The sequence below is a fragment of the Aythya marila genome (assembly GCF_965140915.1).
Source record: "Aythya marila genome assembly, chromosome: 4".
Lineage (NCBI taxonomy): Eukaryota > Metazoa > Chordata > Aves > Anseriformes > Anatidae > Aythya > Aythya marila.
In genome coordinates this window covers 19,367,060-19,385,140 of record NC_139045.1, presented here as the reverse complement: position 1 = coordinate 19,385,140, position 18,081 = coordinate 19,367,060, and the positions used below count along the sequence as shown (strand labels likewise).

Genomic DNA, 18,081 nt, shown 5'->3' with positions numbered 1-18,081 from the left:
TTGCTAATATACACAATAATTTACAGCTGGAAGAGTGTTTTCCTGGAATCGTCTTTCAAATATGTGAAGAAGTTAAACTAGCAAAGTATTTCTATACTATAACACCAGTGTGCACACTGGAAAAAGCATTAGGAAGAATTACAATTTCTGTTGCATTGGTATAAACAACTGCTGTTAACTGTTAAAAAAAGTCATGATTTCTACCCAAAAGTATTGTCATTAGTAGGGTAAATTTTTCCTAAGAACCTAAGTGCTTCCAGAGACTAAATCTGATTAACACGCAAGCCTAAAATCTCCACTGTCATGCTGGATATACACTTGAATAGAATATTCCAATCTCTCTTTAATGCTGCATCAAACTCCTCTAGAATTACTGTCTTTGTAGGCCAATGAGTATTTTTCCCTGCCAATTTAATTTCTGACCTTTCTTTTACTGAGTCTGGCCACTCATTCTGATTACATGGGTTTTGTGAAAAGACTATTATGCTTCTATCATTACAAAACCATGTCTTTCTCCCTGGATGGGGAACATTCCAGCTAGGAAACCTTTACTTTTGCCAGCTATATCTTAGAATCATACAATATCCTGAGTTGGAAGGGACCCACAAGGATCATCGAGTCCAGTTCCTGGCTCCACATAAAACAACCCAATAATCAGACCATGCATCTGAGAGCTTTGTCTGAATGCTTCTTTAACTCTGATAGGCTTGGTGCCAAGACCACTGCCCTGGGCAGCCTGTCCTAGTGCTTGACCACCCTCTGGATGCAGAACCTTTCCCTAACCCCCAGCCTGAGCCTCCCCTGTCCCAGCTCCATGCCGTTCCCTCGGGTCCTGTCACTGTCCCCAGAGAGCAGAGCTCAGCGCCTGCCCCTCTGCTCCCCTCCTGAAGGAGCTGCAGGCCGCCATGAGGCCTCCCCTCAGCCTGCTCTGCTCTGGGCTGGACAAACCTAGGGACCTCAGCCACTCCTCATATGTCTTGCCCTCTAGACCCTTCACCATCTTCACAGCCCTTCTTTGGACACTCTCTAACAGTTTTATGTCCTTCTTACATTGGAACACCATAACTACACACAGTGCTTGAGGTGAGGCCGCACCAGCCCAGAGCAGAGCAGGACAATCCCTTCCCTTTCCTGGGGTGAATCAGGCCCAGCACTGCCAGACAGGTGTTATATAGATCAGTCAGGTTATATGGATCTGTGTCTATGAATCTAACTCGAATAATAATAATAGCAATAAATGAAGTTACTATTCTACCTTCTGTTGCACTCATTTAGTAGGCATCCCATCAAAACAGGTAAATAGACAGTAGCGCTGGCTTCACAGCCAGGATGGTGGTATGGATGATGCACATAGATTATGCATTATATATTTGGATGAATTACTGCAGAACATAGTATAAGCACTATTCTTGGTGAGACTAACATATCCTTTCAGGATAAACATTGCAGTAAGACCAGTTGCAATCTGTTACCTGTTGTTGAGTCAATACTGAATTTTCCATGTTCGTTCCCACTGGCTATTGAGTATGTGATTTCAGCATTGGCTTCAATGTCCCTGCTTGCAGCGTAGATCTGCAGAACTTCAGTTCCAACCAAAGTGTCTTCTGATACACTTGCACTATATTCCCTATGCTCAAATACAGGTGGGTTATCATTTATATCCAAAACGGAAACTATGAGGCTACTTGTGGAAGAAAGTCTTCTAGGTAAACCTTCATCTGTAGCTTTCAAAATCAGAGTGTACACAGCTTGTAACTCCCGATCCAAAGGCTTCTCCAACTGGATGATTCCTGAGAATTCATCAATAGAGAACTGGCCCTCTGCAGAGTTCACCAGTGAATAATGGATTTTACGGTTCATCCCTGCATTTTGAAAACATTGGCAGAGTTTGAATCAGCAGTCAAAATACACCAACGTAATAACAGGTCTGATAGCTATAGAAATATAATATGCATGTTAAATACTATCATTCACGCTAAAGTAAATTTCAACAGGAGTTAAAGGCTCCTGTCAAGGCCAGAATGATTTACAAAAAGATGTAATTAATTAAAAAAAATTAAGCTAACACTTCATTGCACCAATTTTCTGCAAGACAAAAAAATATGAAGCATGGTTCTGCTTCAGTCACAGTACTAGCTAATATGAAACGATTAGTAATACAAATCTAATTATAACTTTAGAACAACAGCATCTGCTTAGCAGGCTTAAAAAATAACACAGGAGGATATGGAAGAGTTTGGCTGTATCAAATAACTAGACATCATTCCAGTAAGTTTATTTAAGAACTATAACCCAAAATTAACAGGAATGTCATTTCTGGCAAACACTGCTGTAAAGTAGAGCAAACAAAAAGCCTACAGGGTTTTGGACCAAGTACTTTGCTCCAGAGTCTCAAAGAGTAGTGAAGTGTGAAAACATCTGTCTGCTGCCTTTCAATTCAGCAACCTAGCTATATCATAGCACAAAGCAGGTTAGTTGTTTCAAGAGACTAAGGCAACTATTAATTATGCTGATATATGGAAATCATACACTTTTAAATACTTTATGCTGTTTTGTTCTTCCTTCCAAAAACAAAGCCTAAGAACGAATTCTACATGTATCTAAAGTCATTTTCAGTTCACGTTCACTTAAATAATTATAACTAAACAGTGATGAAAGAGATAGCAAAAATCTTAATGGGCAGCATATGCTTTTAGAATAGAATAGAGTAGTGCAGTTGGAAGTGGCCTTCTTAAAATCTTCTTAAGATCATCTACTCCCTACATAAAATTTTAATTGACCGGTTATCTTTATGGTGTGATCATTAATGCCATTCCTGAGGAATGCACATTCAAAATCTATGAATAAATATTTACACAAGTATATTTGGTCTTCTTTCACTTACATCAGGAGTAAAAGGATGTAACTGACCGTAACAATTTAGCACACAAAAAATAACCTAAATTCTGTCTCCTTCTTCCCTCTTCTTTTTAACAGAGAGAGACAAAAGGGATGTTTTCCAAGCCACTCACATATGGATGTCAGGTGTTACATGCTTTAGTAGACCTAAATATATCTTTCAGGAGTCTGATCTTGAGATGTATTGAAAATCTGTCAGTTCCACTGAAAGACTTAACACCTTTCAGGGTAAGCCTAAATAAACATTACTGTAACTTTGAGACCATGACAAAAGTATTGGTCAAAGAATGCATACCCGCATCTGCATCTGTTGCCTGCACTCTTGTCAAAAGGGTTTTAGGCTCTGTGTTTTCAAATACTGTAATGGAGTACGGATCAGCTGTAAACTCTGGGGCATTATCATTCACATCTTCCAGAGTAAGAATAATATTAGCCTGGCAGAATCTTCCTCCTCCATCTGTGGCTTTCACTAGAAGGTAATAAACTGCTTGCTGCTCACGATCAAGTGGCATTAATGTTTTCAATTCACCTATAAACAGAATAACAAATATAAGTTAATACAAGTTGCAAGAATCAAGTAACTTTAATATGCTCTCTTCTAAAATCTTTGTACTCAGAAAAACAAAACAACAATTTTCTTTTTTAGGATAATTTAATCAGTGGCTAAGTCAGCAGCTGTACTGCACTAATAAGTTCCACTTTGGACAAAGCGTGTTATTGGCCTGCCTTTTGTGCTTGAAGAGATTAAATACTAAAACCCTTGGCTTTTTTTTTTTTTTTTTTCCCCAAATTCTTCTGAAAAAAGAATTTAGCTAGAGTAAGAATACCCAATAGTCCAGAGATAATGTATGTACAATCATGAATTAATAAGTTACTATGTAAAGAAAATTAAAATATGAGAACACAGGTTTTAATAAAATGCAAGGTGAAGTCCTGGGCTATTTTGTTGTGTTTCTTCCACAGGTATTGACTTGGCCCTCTCCTCTAACATTTAATGAATAAACAGAGCTATTCACACCATCAAATATAACATGCTGCTACAGAAAAAATTCTAGAAGCCTTTCTTACCCAAGTGACAGAAAACATGATGACAGGCATAAAGTATAGTCATTGTCTTCTTTTGACTGATTAAAAAAAGTATTCTGAAATGTTGTTTGCAAGTATTCTAGCCCCAACAATTCTGAATTTATGTAACAACATGCAAGCATAGCACACAGGTGACAAAGTCTACCCCTATGAAATAAAAAGTGAACATTGCATTGACCTACCTTATAACCCAGAAGATATGAATGCAATGAAAACCAAACAAAGCCAGGGAATTTAAAAGTTTATCTTGCTTTTAAAATGATTCCAGTGAAATTGGAGGCAATTTTGGTATTTACTACAGAAAGGAAATGTGTTGCTCATTCTAACCTCAGCCTATTTAACATACCAAACCAAATGATGGCAAAGAGAGAATCTGAATTAAGATATTCTCAGTTTACAAACTATGATCGCTACTAACAAAATATAAAAAGCACAACATTCATGGTGTACTTTTACTCCAGTCCCTTCTGCATGAAGTTTCTGGCTTCTGGGAAGTTACCTTATTTACTCTTTAGTTCCTTGTGTTTTAAACACTTGCCTTTTCCCTGACTTCTAATCAATATATTATTAGTATTTGTACTAGAAACTCACAATTTAAATAACAGTTACATAACAAACTCAACCATAATGCAAAGCTTAAAATACTGACCTTTATGCATGTCTTAATGTAATCATATAACATTTTATAAAATTACATGATAATTACAATTTTGTGTGCAAAGCATTATTACCTGTGTCTGGAGTGAGTCCGAACTTCTCTGCTCCTGTGCCATGCAATGTGTAAGTAATTTCTGCATTGGAACGAATATCTGCATCTGTAGCAGATACCTGCATTATGAGTTTGCCAGGAAGGGCATCCTCTGGAACAGTGTCAGTGTATAAAGCCTGAAAGATTTTAAAATTTCATTGAAGGACATAACACGTAGAGTAAGTAGGGCTTGGAAAGGGGATGGAAAGAACGACAGATGAGATAATATTCTGTTTCAATGTTTGGAAAAACATGAAGTGAACTGGAGAATGAAATACCTGAAAATGATAAGGGCTTATGATTTTCCAATTAATTACCTCACATTTATTAAATTACACATAAAGCTAATTATTACTGAAACCACAGGGACTCTTGGGTGTCAATGCATAGTTAAGAACTCTAACCACTTGTCACTGATTAACTGCTAATTAAGTACATTCCCAAGGTAGGAGTTCTGAATTTTTGGCAATTTTTTCCTCTTTCAGTAAATCAACTTGTCTAGGTCTGACTCAATCTAGAAGAAACTGACGTCGATATTTTATGTAACAGTGCATGAAATACAAGCTTCCAGTTTAAAAGTCTCTGAGCACTCTAACAGTTCATTTAAATGAGGGATGTGATTTCAATTAGGACTGAGACTTATAACACCAATATTATCAAAAGAATAAAGCTAAAAACACTGACTTTCCAGTTTGTATTTAACTACAATAATTTGTATGCAAGTGATCACTGACTATTAAAAAGAATCAGTCACTGTATACTTGATCCTTCCTAGGACAAGAAAAGATTTTGTCTTTCTACCCAGTAACATCAAATCTGTGCTCAACAAGACAGCTATGAAGAATCCAATCATGCTAAAATTAATTAAAAAAAAAAAAGAAAAAAAAAGGCTATGAAAATCTAGGGGTTTCTTATAATGTAGCCATACTTCCCCCTTCTTGTTTGTTTTTTTTTTTTTTTTTTTTTTTTTCCCCCCCTCATTTTCCCATTCTCTACCTTTCATATCTGTTTTTGCAGACTATCAAATGTGGTAAAGTAGATAGTTTAGTAAAAAGAAAACGTTTATGGATTACAGATTTTTGATGTTGCTGAGTGCATCTGCAGGAAAACATTCCAGTCTTTTCAACTCATCTACTCTTATCACAAATACATCAACTAAGTGATGGTATGTGGCTTTCTTTGGCTTTGCTTCCTTCAGAAAAAAGAGCATATAAACTATAATGGCAGTAGCTTAGAACAATTCATATTTGGGAAAGCATGCACTAACACAGGAGAAATGAACTAAAATACTCCTCGTACTCTTTTAACACCCATAAAGTGTTAAAATTGTATCAATGAATTGTTGTTGTTTGCTTTTTTTTTTTTTTTTATTAACAGAAACTTGTCCATTGCTTTCTTTGACAGCAGTACTAGTCCAGTATCTTAGTAGTCCAAAGCTCTGTTACCAGCATAAAACGAATACCTATTTGTATCCTGAGAACTCCTGAGAAGCAGTTTCAGCTAAAGTGTGCTTACATTTTACCTACAGAAGCAGCTGGACGCGGAAGATAGAAGACTGTGCCTACCTTTTCACAAACAGGACTATTATCATTGGCATCAAGGACTTTAACCTCCACCACAGCTCTAGTTGCAAATGTCCCATCAGTTGCTGTAATATTTAGAAGATAATTGTCCTTTTCTTCCCTGTCCAGGGGCTTTTTCACATAGACTTTCCATTCATTCTGTATATTTTCAACAGCAAACTGTCCCAAGGGATCACCTCCTAAAATACGAAAAGAAGCATTTAATTAAAGACGAGGGAGAATGTTGCTCTGTCAACATAGTTTTTGAAAGAAAAAATCCAAATGCAATCAAGCACTTTCTGTGGCTTTATATGGAAAGAGCTTCATTTTTCAGGTAGATATAGTCAGTAGATGGCTCATACAACAAACCTAACTGCTGCCAATAGGATCTATAAAAATCAATATAGAGATTCATGTAGCATTATAGATAACATCATAAGACACTTACACAGAAAGAATAACATTAGAATACTCCACTGGAAAGCAATACTTATTTTACAATATTTCTTGGATTCCTTGTTTAAATGCATCATTGATTTTAGTGTAAATCTATATTTCTTAATAAAATGCGATATATAGGAAGCAAACAAAAAATTAGGAAAGCATGTTAAGCAAAGCACATGTCAAAGAGAAAGTCAAAGACCTGTTTTCTAAAACTCTTCTTCCCTTCCCCCCCCCCCCAAAGTCCTTATTTCATTTTAAGGCACACACATTCTTTCTCTGCAGCTACATGATTTCCAGTGTTCTTCAATAATTTGAAGGATTAAGTTATACCGCACTTCATTCCAGGACTACTCAAATGATTATTATGACATTACTCAAAAAGAGTTACCTGTAATGTAGTAAGAGACCTGTCTATTGGCTTCTTCTGTATCAGCATCGGTTGTACTTAAGATGGCAATTACTCCACCAGGAGGGTCATCCTCACTGACTGTTCCTTTATATATCTCTGCAGTAAAGCGTGGAGGATTGTCATTCACATCTGTAACAGTAACTTCAACCACAGCCATAGAAGACAGTTGAATTTTTTCACCCCGATCAGATGCGACCACTGTTATTTTGTATTTGTCTCGCTTCTCATGGTCAAGTTCTTTGAGAGTCGTAATCCAGCCAGTTTCCATGTTTATGGTAAAAGACTCTATAATGTCCAGTTCTTGAGAAGGATCTAAGCTGTAAGTGACCTGCCCGTTGAGTCCTGAATCTGAGTCAGTGCCTTTAACTTGGATGACTCTTGTTCCAGCTGGCATGTTTTCTACGATGAATGCTTCATATGGATTAGACTCCAAAACTGGTTTGTTATCATTTGCATCTTTTACCTGAATGCTTACCTCTACAGTGGAAACAACATTATAATCTTCATTTGTATACTGTGCTAGCACTGAGAATTGGTACCACTTAGTTGTTTCATGATCAAGATTCTTCTCAAGTTTCAGCTTTCCAGTCTGTCGGTCAATCACAAAAAAATCATCTCTATTGCTTTCAGGAGTGTTTCCTTTAATCAGACTATATACCAAAGTCTGATTATGCTCCGCTTTGATAACATCTATCTCAGTTCCAATTGGAATGTCCTCGGAAACCGTGTAAGAATAAAACGGTTCTGAAAATTTTGGAAGAGGCACTTCTGGTGGTAGTATTCTAACATAGACAGGAACAACTGACTCTTTCTGGGGGGATCCACCATCGACAGCTCTAACAAAGAAGGTTAGAAACTCATTTTCTAATCCAATTAAGCTTTCTTTTGTAGTAATGATACCAGACAATGAATCAATTTCTAAATTCTCTTTAACATTTTCAGACTCTGCTTCAATAGCATATGTGATATCTGCATTTGTACCCTCATCAGCATCAGAAGCCCAGATTTTAATGACAGAAGTACCCCGTGGAACATCAGATCCAATATTTACTTCATACTCTGTTGCTCGGAATTGAGGAGCATTATCATTGTCATCTGTAAGTATTACATTGACTGTACAGAAAGCGACTTTTCCTCCCGAATCTTTGGCCATTAAACTAATGGCAATAACTTTTTCTGCTTGTGTTTCACGGTCAAGCTTTTCAGAGGTAAATATTTGCCCTCTCTCATTTGTATAAAACCTATCTTTGGCAAAGTCATTTACAATGTGGTAAGTGATGTGGCCATAAGTACCAGAATCTTCATCTGTTGCTTTAACTTCAGTCACCAAAGTATGCAATGGAGCATTTTCAGCTAGTTCAACCTCATACTCATTCTGGCTGAAAACAGGGCTGTGCATATTGGCACTGGTTACAGTTATATGAACTTGGGCTGAACTTCTGAAAACCCCATCAGAAACAGACACATTAAGATTGTAATGTGACTTTAGCATCTGTCTGCGTAGGTTTGAGACAGTGATAATGCCAGTTTTACTGTTAATTACAAAATTCTTTTGGTCATTGCCTGTCAGAATGGAGTACTCCAGCTTGTCAACATCTGAACTATCTGCATCTGAGGCTTGCACACATGTCACAAAATGTCCACGGGGAGCCAGTTCACTAATTTTAGCTTCATAAAGCAATTGGTTAAAAAGAGGGGGATTGTCATTGAGATCAGTTATATCAACAGTTACAATAGTGTCACTGCTCAAGGGCAGCATGCCACCATCTATTGCCCTTATTAGTAACTTGTGTTGCTGAATTTTTTCGTAGTCCAAAGTTCTTGCTGTGAGAATGAGTCCAGTGCTGCTGTCTATGTGGAAGTAGTCATGACTTTCACTGTTATCCTCAACCAAATAATAGGAAATCCCCCTGTTTGTTCCAGAATCAGCATCTGTAGCGCTCACTTGTACAACAGATGTTCCAATGACAGATGCCTCAGAAAGGGTTGCAGTGTAAGACTGCTCTGTAAACACAGGAGGATTATCATTGATGTCTTCCACTATTATGTCTACAAACACATCAGCATGTGCCCCAGTTAGGGAGTCTGTTGCCCGAATACTCAGCTTGTAGGCTGGATGAGATTCGAAGTCAAGAGGGGCAACAACATTTATAACTCCAGTGTTGAAGTTGATAGTGAACTGATTGAAAGGATCTCCATCTGTGATGCTGTAAAACACTTTAAGTCCTTCTGGGCTGATTGCTTGTACATGTACAACAGGACTATGGAGCTGAATGTTTTCTGGTATCTCTGCGCTGTAGAAAGGCTTTTCAAAAACTGGCATAGCTTTATTCATAACTGTAATTGGGACTATAACTTCAGCAGAAAAAGCAGGTTCTCCTCCATCTTTTGCCACTACTGTGATCAGGTACTCCTTATTTAGTGTGTCTGGTTCAAACTTTTTCTTCAGTGAGATTTCGCCAGTTGGATCAATTTGGAAATGTTCATGATGTTCTTTAAGATAGTAATGTACCTCTCCATTTCTGCCTGTATCTTTGTCTACAGCAGTGACACGTCGAACAACATGGCCTACTTCAGCGTCTACTTTAACAACAGCATAATACGGAAGATTAACAAAAAACGGAGCGTTATCATTTACATCTTCCACTGTCACTTTAACTACAATATGTGCAACAACTGATGGTTTATGTTCCTCTGTCACTTCTATGACCACATCAAAAGATTCTTGCTGTTCACGATCAAATGGTATTCCTGTTGTTGAAAGGACTCCTGAAGTTGGGCTTATTTTAAATCTGCTGTCTGGATTTAGAATATGGTAAAACAAAGGCTCATTTATTTGATTCCCTATAGCAGTAACCACAGCTATTGTTTTTGCCTCGGTGGAATTCTCCTGCACTGTTGCAGAGTAAGAACTCTGTGTGAATTTCAGCTGGCTTGTCTTGCTTTCTTTCACATTAATTTTTACAGATGCAGTGCTTGCAAATCTGCCATCAGATGCTCTCATTGTTAATTCATATCTGCTTCGTAACTGAGTTGTATTTTGTACTGTTATATCTCCAGTCTTAGGGTTTATTGCAAATTTTTCTCCAATGTTGCCGTCGATAATGGAATAAATTAATTGTGAAAAAACGCCTGAATCAGCATCTGTGGCATTTACGCTGATGACTTTCACGCCTTTATAGGTTGGAACCAAAATGGATGTCTCATACAACTCTCTTGAAAACACAGGAGGACAATCATTGATGTCAATTACATAAATAGTAACATTAGCTGCATATTCTGCATATAAACGTGGTATCCCCATATCATGTACTTGAACTGAAAAGTGGAAAATGTTTGTCTCCTCGTAGTCCAGACTCATTACTGTTCGAACGGCACCAGTGCTAGAATCAATGGCAAAATACTTGCGGACAGATGGTTCAACAATTTGATAAACAAGCAAAGCATTTGATTCTTTATCAGCATCTGTAGCTCGAATTACTAATGGGACATTCTTGTCAGTTAGAACCACACTGTTAATTGAAGCTGATTCACTGATGAGTCCTGTATATTCAGCCTGCATAAAAATTGGTGTATTGTCATTCTCATCGCGAAGATGGACCAAAACAGTTGCATTAGTGGACAAGCCAGCCATGTTTGTTCCCTGCACAGTCAATGTGTAAATGGGCAAAGTTTCAAAATCAAGAATCTTCTGAGAAACAATGACGCCTGAGTTGGGGTTGATAGCAAAGGCATCACCTATATTACCATCCTTTATTTCATAAATGACTGAAGACTGACTGTATGCTGTAACCATTCCAACAAAACTGCCAATGCTGGCACTTTCACTAATTTCTGTAGAATATTCTTTGGCTGTGAATTTTGGTGAGGCGTTGTCAGAAACTGTAACAAATATGCGCACAGAGGTCACTTCACTCATTGGAGGATCTCCTTTGTCTGTAGCTTTTACTATCAAGTTGTATTCTTCCTGGTTACTACGATCTAATTCCTTTGCAATTTTAATCATACCCAAGATGGGATCTATAAAGAAGGAATTTCCAATATTGCCTATGAGAAAAAAAGAAAAGTAATTAAGATAAAGGTATATACAAATTAAAAAAAAACAAAACAAAAGTTTATTTGGCCATGTACTAAAACAGACAGAGAAAATAAAGACAATTTTGTTTAACAATCATTTGTAGCCTCTCAAAGTTTTCTGTCATGAAGAGCTCGCACTAATTCTAAGTTTATTTGTGGAACCATAAAAAGTTAGTAGAGCTATCCAAGACTTGAAAATAAATGCAAAATATTTGACTCATTTTTCATTTAAAAAAAAAAAAAAAAACAAAAAACAAAAAAAAACCCTCAAAAGATGGCAAGTACTCTGCAAATTTCAACATTATAAATTATTTATTTTCTTTAAATTATCTTTGTAACTGAGTTTGTGCATAAGCCCACTTAAGTATCTACTGAAGTTGAAAAAATTATGTTCATAAATTAACATCAGTGGAACACAAGTTAAATTTCATGATCTAAAATAACTAGACTGTTCTGAAAAATTGAAATGTTTTAATGATGTGTTAATTGTCATCATGTTAATTGTTTAAGCATTAAAGCACTGCTTCAAAATTAATCTTTCTGAACTGTATCAAAAGTTGCATTTCTAATTTCATATTAATACATAGGCAAGTTATTCCTTGTGATGAAGTATTAGGGAAAAAAATAATACTACCTGCTAATTATTGCCAGCTGCCACTTGATAAACATTTGTTTTCTTTATACTTCCAAATATAAAGAACACACGGCACACAATATTCAGCTCATGTACTAAATATAGTGAGTTTTAACATTTTACTTCCTTAAAATTTATGTTACTAAAGCCATGTTCTCAGCATGGAAAAAAATTTTAAGAACTTCTGAGTTATGCATACAAGTAGGCAAAAGATTGTTGGTCTTTTTTTTTTTTTTTTTTTTTTTTTTTACGTGGAGGCTCTAAACACAGTGGCATTCTTAGAATATCCCATTACAAATCTAAACAGTAATTACAAACATTTAAGGAATGTTCCTTCCATAAGCTTAGAATATCAATTATAATGCTTTAACCTCCCGGTCCTATAAAATAAACTTAACCTAAGTCTTACATTTACTCCTATAAAAAGCTAGAAGAAATCAAGAGAACAGGGTTTAACTTAATTTTAGACAGCATGCATACACATATTTTTCTTACAATGTTTTGGCATTGATAAAACAAGAACTACTAAACTAGCAAAGGGGAAAATTTCATGAACATTAGTGTCCTGCCTAGCAAAAAAGTAGTATTTTTTACAAATAACAGAAAAAAAAACATATTTTTAGAATTTTATCAAATATATTATTCTTGTTCAAACAATTATAATTGCAGCTTCATTTTAATAGTGTTTAAATGTGTTTTCGAAACAAAATAACATTTTGGAGGAAGAAACGAATAATGCTTACAAAATACAATTTACATACCTTTACAAAATAACTTATGTCAAACAAGAATAAACACTTGTGTATAACACCTTGCATGCAACCGTAACTGAACAAATTTTACCTACTGTTCTGTTTAAAATGCAATTTCTTATGCTTGTGACTGGGACTTTTGTTTTAAATCACTTTCTAGATTGAAGGTCGTACAGCACATAGTTAATGAAATGTAAATGACTTTTTTTTTCTGGCATAGGGAGGTTCAGGACCTTAGTTATAGTAGGCTTGTACCTAGATTTCATGGGCCAAACCAAAACTCACTTCTGCATGCTAAGTGAACTCAATCTGTGCCATCCCATATTCACACCATTCGAAATCACTGTCATTAGAACATCATTGTTATAGGCATATTCAGGAAGACACTATGAAGTGAAAAATAAGTAGCTGCACTTAACATTCTTCTCTGGTCTATGATCTGAAGGACTCTCTATGGTAAATTGACTGGCTATTAAAGGAATTCTTAAATATTTTATTGAACGAGAATAGCAATCCTGATTTAAAATTGGCTAGAGGGAACCCTGCAAAGCAAGCCCTTCCCTGCTACTTGTATCAGAAAGTTTAACTTAAACTGGGACAATTCAGCGGTTATTTCTGCAGAACTATATGGATATCATAAGTATCATCAAATAATATTTTAGAAAGATGCAAGAACTAAGATGTAAGAATGTCAACATACCTGATTCAATAGAATACACAATTTCAGCATTTTTCCCTTTGTCCTTATCTAATGCTGTAACCTGGAGCACTGCTGATCCAATAGCTGCTGACTCATATACCCGTCCTTCATAAGAAGAGCTGGTGAACCATGGAGCATGGTCATTCGTGTCACTAACATTAATGACGATCCTAGCATAGTTGCGCTTTACAGGAACATCTTGATCTCGAACCTGAAACAATTAGCATAACACTAGTAATTATCACTAATAACTCTGAAGTTCATCAAACATTACTAATAATTCAACGTTCAATCTGTACCAGAGACAAAGCCTGCATACAAATTAAACACACAAAATCAATGAATGTTTGTATTATGGGGACAAATTAAAAAGACATTAATGAAAAAAACTTTTATAGGATACAGAACAAATATTGTGCTTATTTACCATTACTGTGAGAATATGCTGGTTCATGGTCTCATGATCCAGTTTCTCTGAAGTATAAAGAGATCCAGTTCCAGGGTCCAGACGGAATTTTTTAAGACTGATGGGATCTGTGCTGCCCTGCATAGTATAAATGAGTTTATTCTTCTCATCTCTGTCCGTGGCACTGACTTGCAAAATTTCTGTCTCTGGTACAGTGTCCTCAGGTATAACAATTTCATATTTTGATGCAGAAAACTGAGGCCTGTGGTTATTTGTATCTATAACTTTGATGTATACCTGAAATGATACAATAGGGAGCGAAAAACATTAATCATATTTGGGAAGCAAAGATGAAAATTAGATCATAATGCTAATACAATTCCAATGGAAGCATTTATTATTATTATTATTTTTTTCTTCTCTTTTCAGAAGGAGAGACAGGTATAGGGAAGAGGTAGAGGAAAAAAGGGACTCACTAAATCCAAATCTGCCTCACCTTCCTTAAAGTCAAAAAGAGTTTCTAAGAAGATTTGAAGGATTTTATTCTAAGTAACAGCAAAAAGATAGCTGCATATAACTACCAAAGTCTTGAACCAAACCCTGCAGGCACCACAGTATAGCCTCATGAATTGAATTGACAATCTGGGAATACAAAGACAGAAGTGGGTGTGTAATTTTTGGGTAACTCTGTATTATAAAATACAATGGTCTTCCCAAAAACTGGGATGTCACCCACTCTGCTAGCTGAAATAATTGTTACCAGAAAGACTATTTTCAATAATTGCCCTCAAATAAAAAAAGGATAGACAAGCACATAAAATGTAATATAAGAGAGTTGAAGAGGGCAAGTGTGCAGTCTTAAGAGTTAGATATAGAATAAAATGCTACACAAGGAATAAAAAAAAGAAGTTGTAAGTTTATTTGAAACCACAAAACAACCTGCGGGTAAACAAGGTCACCAGGAAATATAAAAAAGCAATTAAAACAAAGGAAGCCTGTGCTAAATTACAATTCTGCTTCAGTCCCATTTACTAAGAAGAACAGGGAGCATGACCCTACACAAAACAAAATAAAAATGTGATACTGGTAAAGCAGTGGGGCTGGAATAAGCTGCTAAATGAAATAAAAAATTCAGCAAGACAAGATGAGAACCACACACAGATTCTGCTGAATTGCAGAGGAACAACAAATAGATGGCAATGCTCCTAATGTAACATGCACTGCTAATAATACTGAGCTCCACTGCCAGGCAGCAGGGGCATGCGCATGTACACGTGTGTGCACACTGGTATCTGCAGCCACAAGCACAGCCCCCTAAATATTTTACTCATAGGCGTTCCAGATCAGTGAGACATAATCCATTATATGGCACATCCTTCAGTGTTTGCCTCCTGTGACAAATACAAACTATCACCACTTTTTATAGGAAAATGCTGCCTCCCACAACCTACTAGAATTCTCAGAAAACAGAAGAAATAGAAAATAACCAATTCTTTGGCACATCAATAAAATCCCTCGCAAGAGGTTGCTATGGAAACTAAGGAGTTTGGCTTCTTTTCTCATTGATTAGAAACTACTTACAGGTAGAAAATAAAAAGAAAAAATACTGATTTCCAGTAGAGAGAAAATTAATGGTAGGTTATCCAGGAGGTCTTTTAGGTCAAAGTTATATTCATTAACAAATTCAATTGGAAAATGAACAGCAAGCATGAAGAGAATATGACCTTACGTATGCAATTTTTTAGATTATCATTATTAGAGCAACACAAAAAAAAAAAAGTTCTCTCTCTCTCTCTTTTTTTTTTTTTTTTTTTTTTTAATTCTGTATAAATTAATACACTTTAATGCATCCTGGAAGAAGAACTGATATCAAATTCTGAATGGTCCAGTACAGTCACTTCCATAGTAGTTTAGTAAAATATATACCTGCACATTGAATACTCACACTCAAGAAAATAAAAAATGAAACCAAATGAAGATGACTAACAAATGAAAAAGCAGAAAACCCCAACCTCAATATAAATCAAACTAGACTAGTACACATTGTATAAATAAAAGCTTAGGAGACCATATACAACACAATTCGTACACAGATAATGTGCTTTCAAAATCAGTACACCTCAACAACTTTTTATTCAATTCCCACCTTCTAGCAGATTATTAAGTTCAGACTCAGAAAAACAGTGAGTGATAAGATAAAGTGTAAATTTTGATGAATCTAAATCAAAATCATTATTTAAGTTCATGTGTATTCCTCTCCAGATAAGAAAACATGGAAACTATGGTAAAACTTGGTGGTGAGGGGGAATGCAACTCCAGAGCAACTGTGTTAGATCAATCTGCAGAGTGGAAGACGTGGCCATTCGTGCTGCTGGAACTACACAAAACCAGTGCAGGAAAACAGAATTTCTAGAACACGGCACCCAAAAAATTTTGCAAAGTACTAAATGAAATACCTGAAATGTAGTGACTGTGATGCCAACTAATTGTATTATTAACAGACATATTGCTAAGGAATTAACACAATGACTCAGTCGTCATAAGTGGCTTGCTCAGGTATTCAAATTACTTGTCAAATTACTTGCTCAGGCACGCAGCTTTTCTGAATACTGGTAAACACAACTGCAAAAACAATCTGATCTATAAGTGTAATCATTTTAAATGCACCTAAAATTCAGAGTTCATATTTGACTCGGCTGGAAAGGTCTTTTATCTACACACTTTAGGATTCATTTCTCACTCACTGATTTGTTACTTTATGCCTATCTGATGGACAAGCGTAACGTGAATCCAAGTGCACTCTTGCAGTAAGGAAGGCTAACCACATGCTGGGCTGCTTGAATAAGGGGATCAGCTGGCAGGGGGAAAGGAATTACTCCCCTCTACTTAGCACTTGCTTGTGGGACTGTAGATCCACTATAGTTTTGAGCCCTGCTGAGCAAAACGGATCTTGACAAACTGAAAAGAAAACAGTTAAATGCTGTTAAAATTCAGACTTCTCAGAGGTGCACAGTGAAAGAACAAGAAGCAACACTGACAAGCTTCAATAAGGGAAATTACAAGTAGACATAAGATAAAAATAAAAATTTATTTTCAAGAAGGGTTGCCTAACACTGACATAAAAACATGTCCAAAGAAGATAAGCTTTAGTTTGGATATTAAGATAAATTTCTTTACTGCAAGGGTTATGTGGCATTAGAACAGGCTGCCAAGGGAAGTGGTTGAGTCACCATCCCTGGAGGTCTTCAAGAAATGTGCAGATATAGAAATTAGAAACATGGTTTAGTGGTGGACTTGTCAGTATTAGGCTAAAGGTTGGACTAGATGATCTTAGAGGTCTTTTCCAACAGGAATAATTCTATAAAGAGGTGGAAGTCCTGTCATCTCAGGTGCTCAGAGCTGGACAAGTCCTTGAACAACTTGATCCAACTTTACAGCTTGCTCTGCTTTGAGCCACTAGGCTTAACTAGATGAGCTCCAGGACTTCCCTCCAATCTAAAGTCTTGGTCTAAGAACTAATAGACTAAGGAAACCCTGCTTTCAAGACAGATATTCTTGACGATGCTAAGTGACAGATGCTAGATGTGCAATTTCCTCTCAAACGTGAAAAGACCAAATTGTCATGTAAACTGTTAAGGCCTTCACATTAAATATGAGGCAACAGAAGACAAAAGTAAAATTGCACTCTCAGTTATTAAAGACCCACACACTATGAGATGGGTTTGTGTGCTTGAGAACAAAGTAACTACATGAAGAGTTTGTGCTACTCTAAAGTAAAATGTATAGTAAAAGACAATTCTGCAAATTTTCAATGAAATTATTTAAAGATTCAAATTAATTATATGAGTATTATCACCTAAGAAAGAAGTTTCTTTGTGAAGAGGCACACAATAGAAAAGTTTGACATTAATAGACCATAATGTGATCTCTGAAATGAAGCAGTGTGGAACTGAAGAGACTTGACTGACTCTGCAGGGCTATGTAAGGACTGGATTGCACAATTTTTCTCTCCTCACAGATCTCTCAGAGAACAATACAGTCTGATGATACAGAAAGAGAACAAAGCAAACCAGGATTACTTAGGGGAAGGACTTGAAATGAATTACTTAAATAGCAGGTGAAACTGAAATTTGCATAGGAATGCATTGATTTTTAGTATGTTATAGAGTGGATATGTGTCACTGGCAAAACACATTGTGTAATGTTTAAAAATGATGTTCTTTTGGATTGTTTTAAACTAATTTTTCATTTGCTGAATTCTTGTTGAGTTTTAAATCTCCTCTCTTCATTCATAATAATATTATAGTTACTTTGACATGTTTATATTCATGTTCATAAACAAAAAGTTTTATTATCCAGAGATAA

The 18,081-nt window shown here is 36.1% G+C and overlaps 1 protein-coding gene across 4 annotated transcripts in view; it reads right to left on the bottom strand.

Annotated features, from left to right (window-relative positions):
- The window catches only part of FAT1 (FAT atypical cadherin 1), a 108,511-nt gene that overhangs the window by 21,316 nt on the left and 69,114 nt on the right, over positions 1–18,081 (bottom strand). For all 4 annotated transcript variants that reach the window (XM_082758972.1, XM_082758974.1, XM_082758975.1 and 1 more), the window contains exons 8-14: positions 13,738–14,013; positions 13,311–13,521; positions 7,127–11,194; positions 6,298–6,494; positions 4,716–4,869; positions 3,194–3,427; positions 1,473–1,862 (exon numbers count right to left, since the gene is read on the bottom strand). In XM_082758972.1, the coding sequence (XP_082615098.1) occupies positions 1,473–1,862; positions 3,194–3,427; positions 4,716–4,869; positions 6,298–6,494; positions 7,127–11,194; positions 13,311–13,521; positions 13,738–14,013 (5,530 nt within the window). The remainder of the gene's footprint in view (positions 1–1,472; positions 1,863–3,193; positions 3,428–4,715; positions 4,870–6,297; positions 6,495–7,126; positions 11,195–13,310; positions 13,522–13,737; positions 14,014–18,081) is intronic.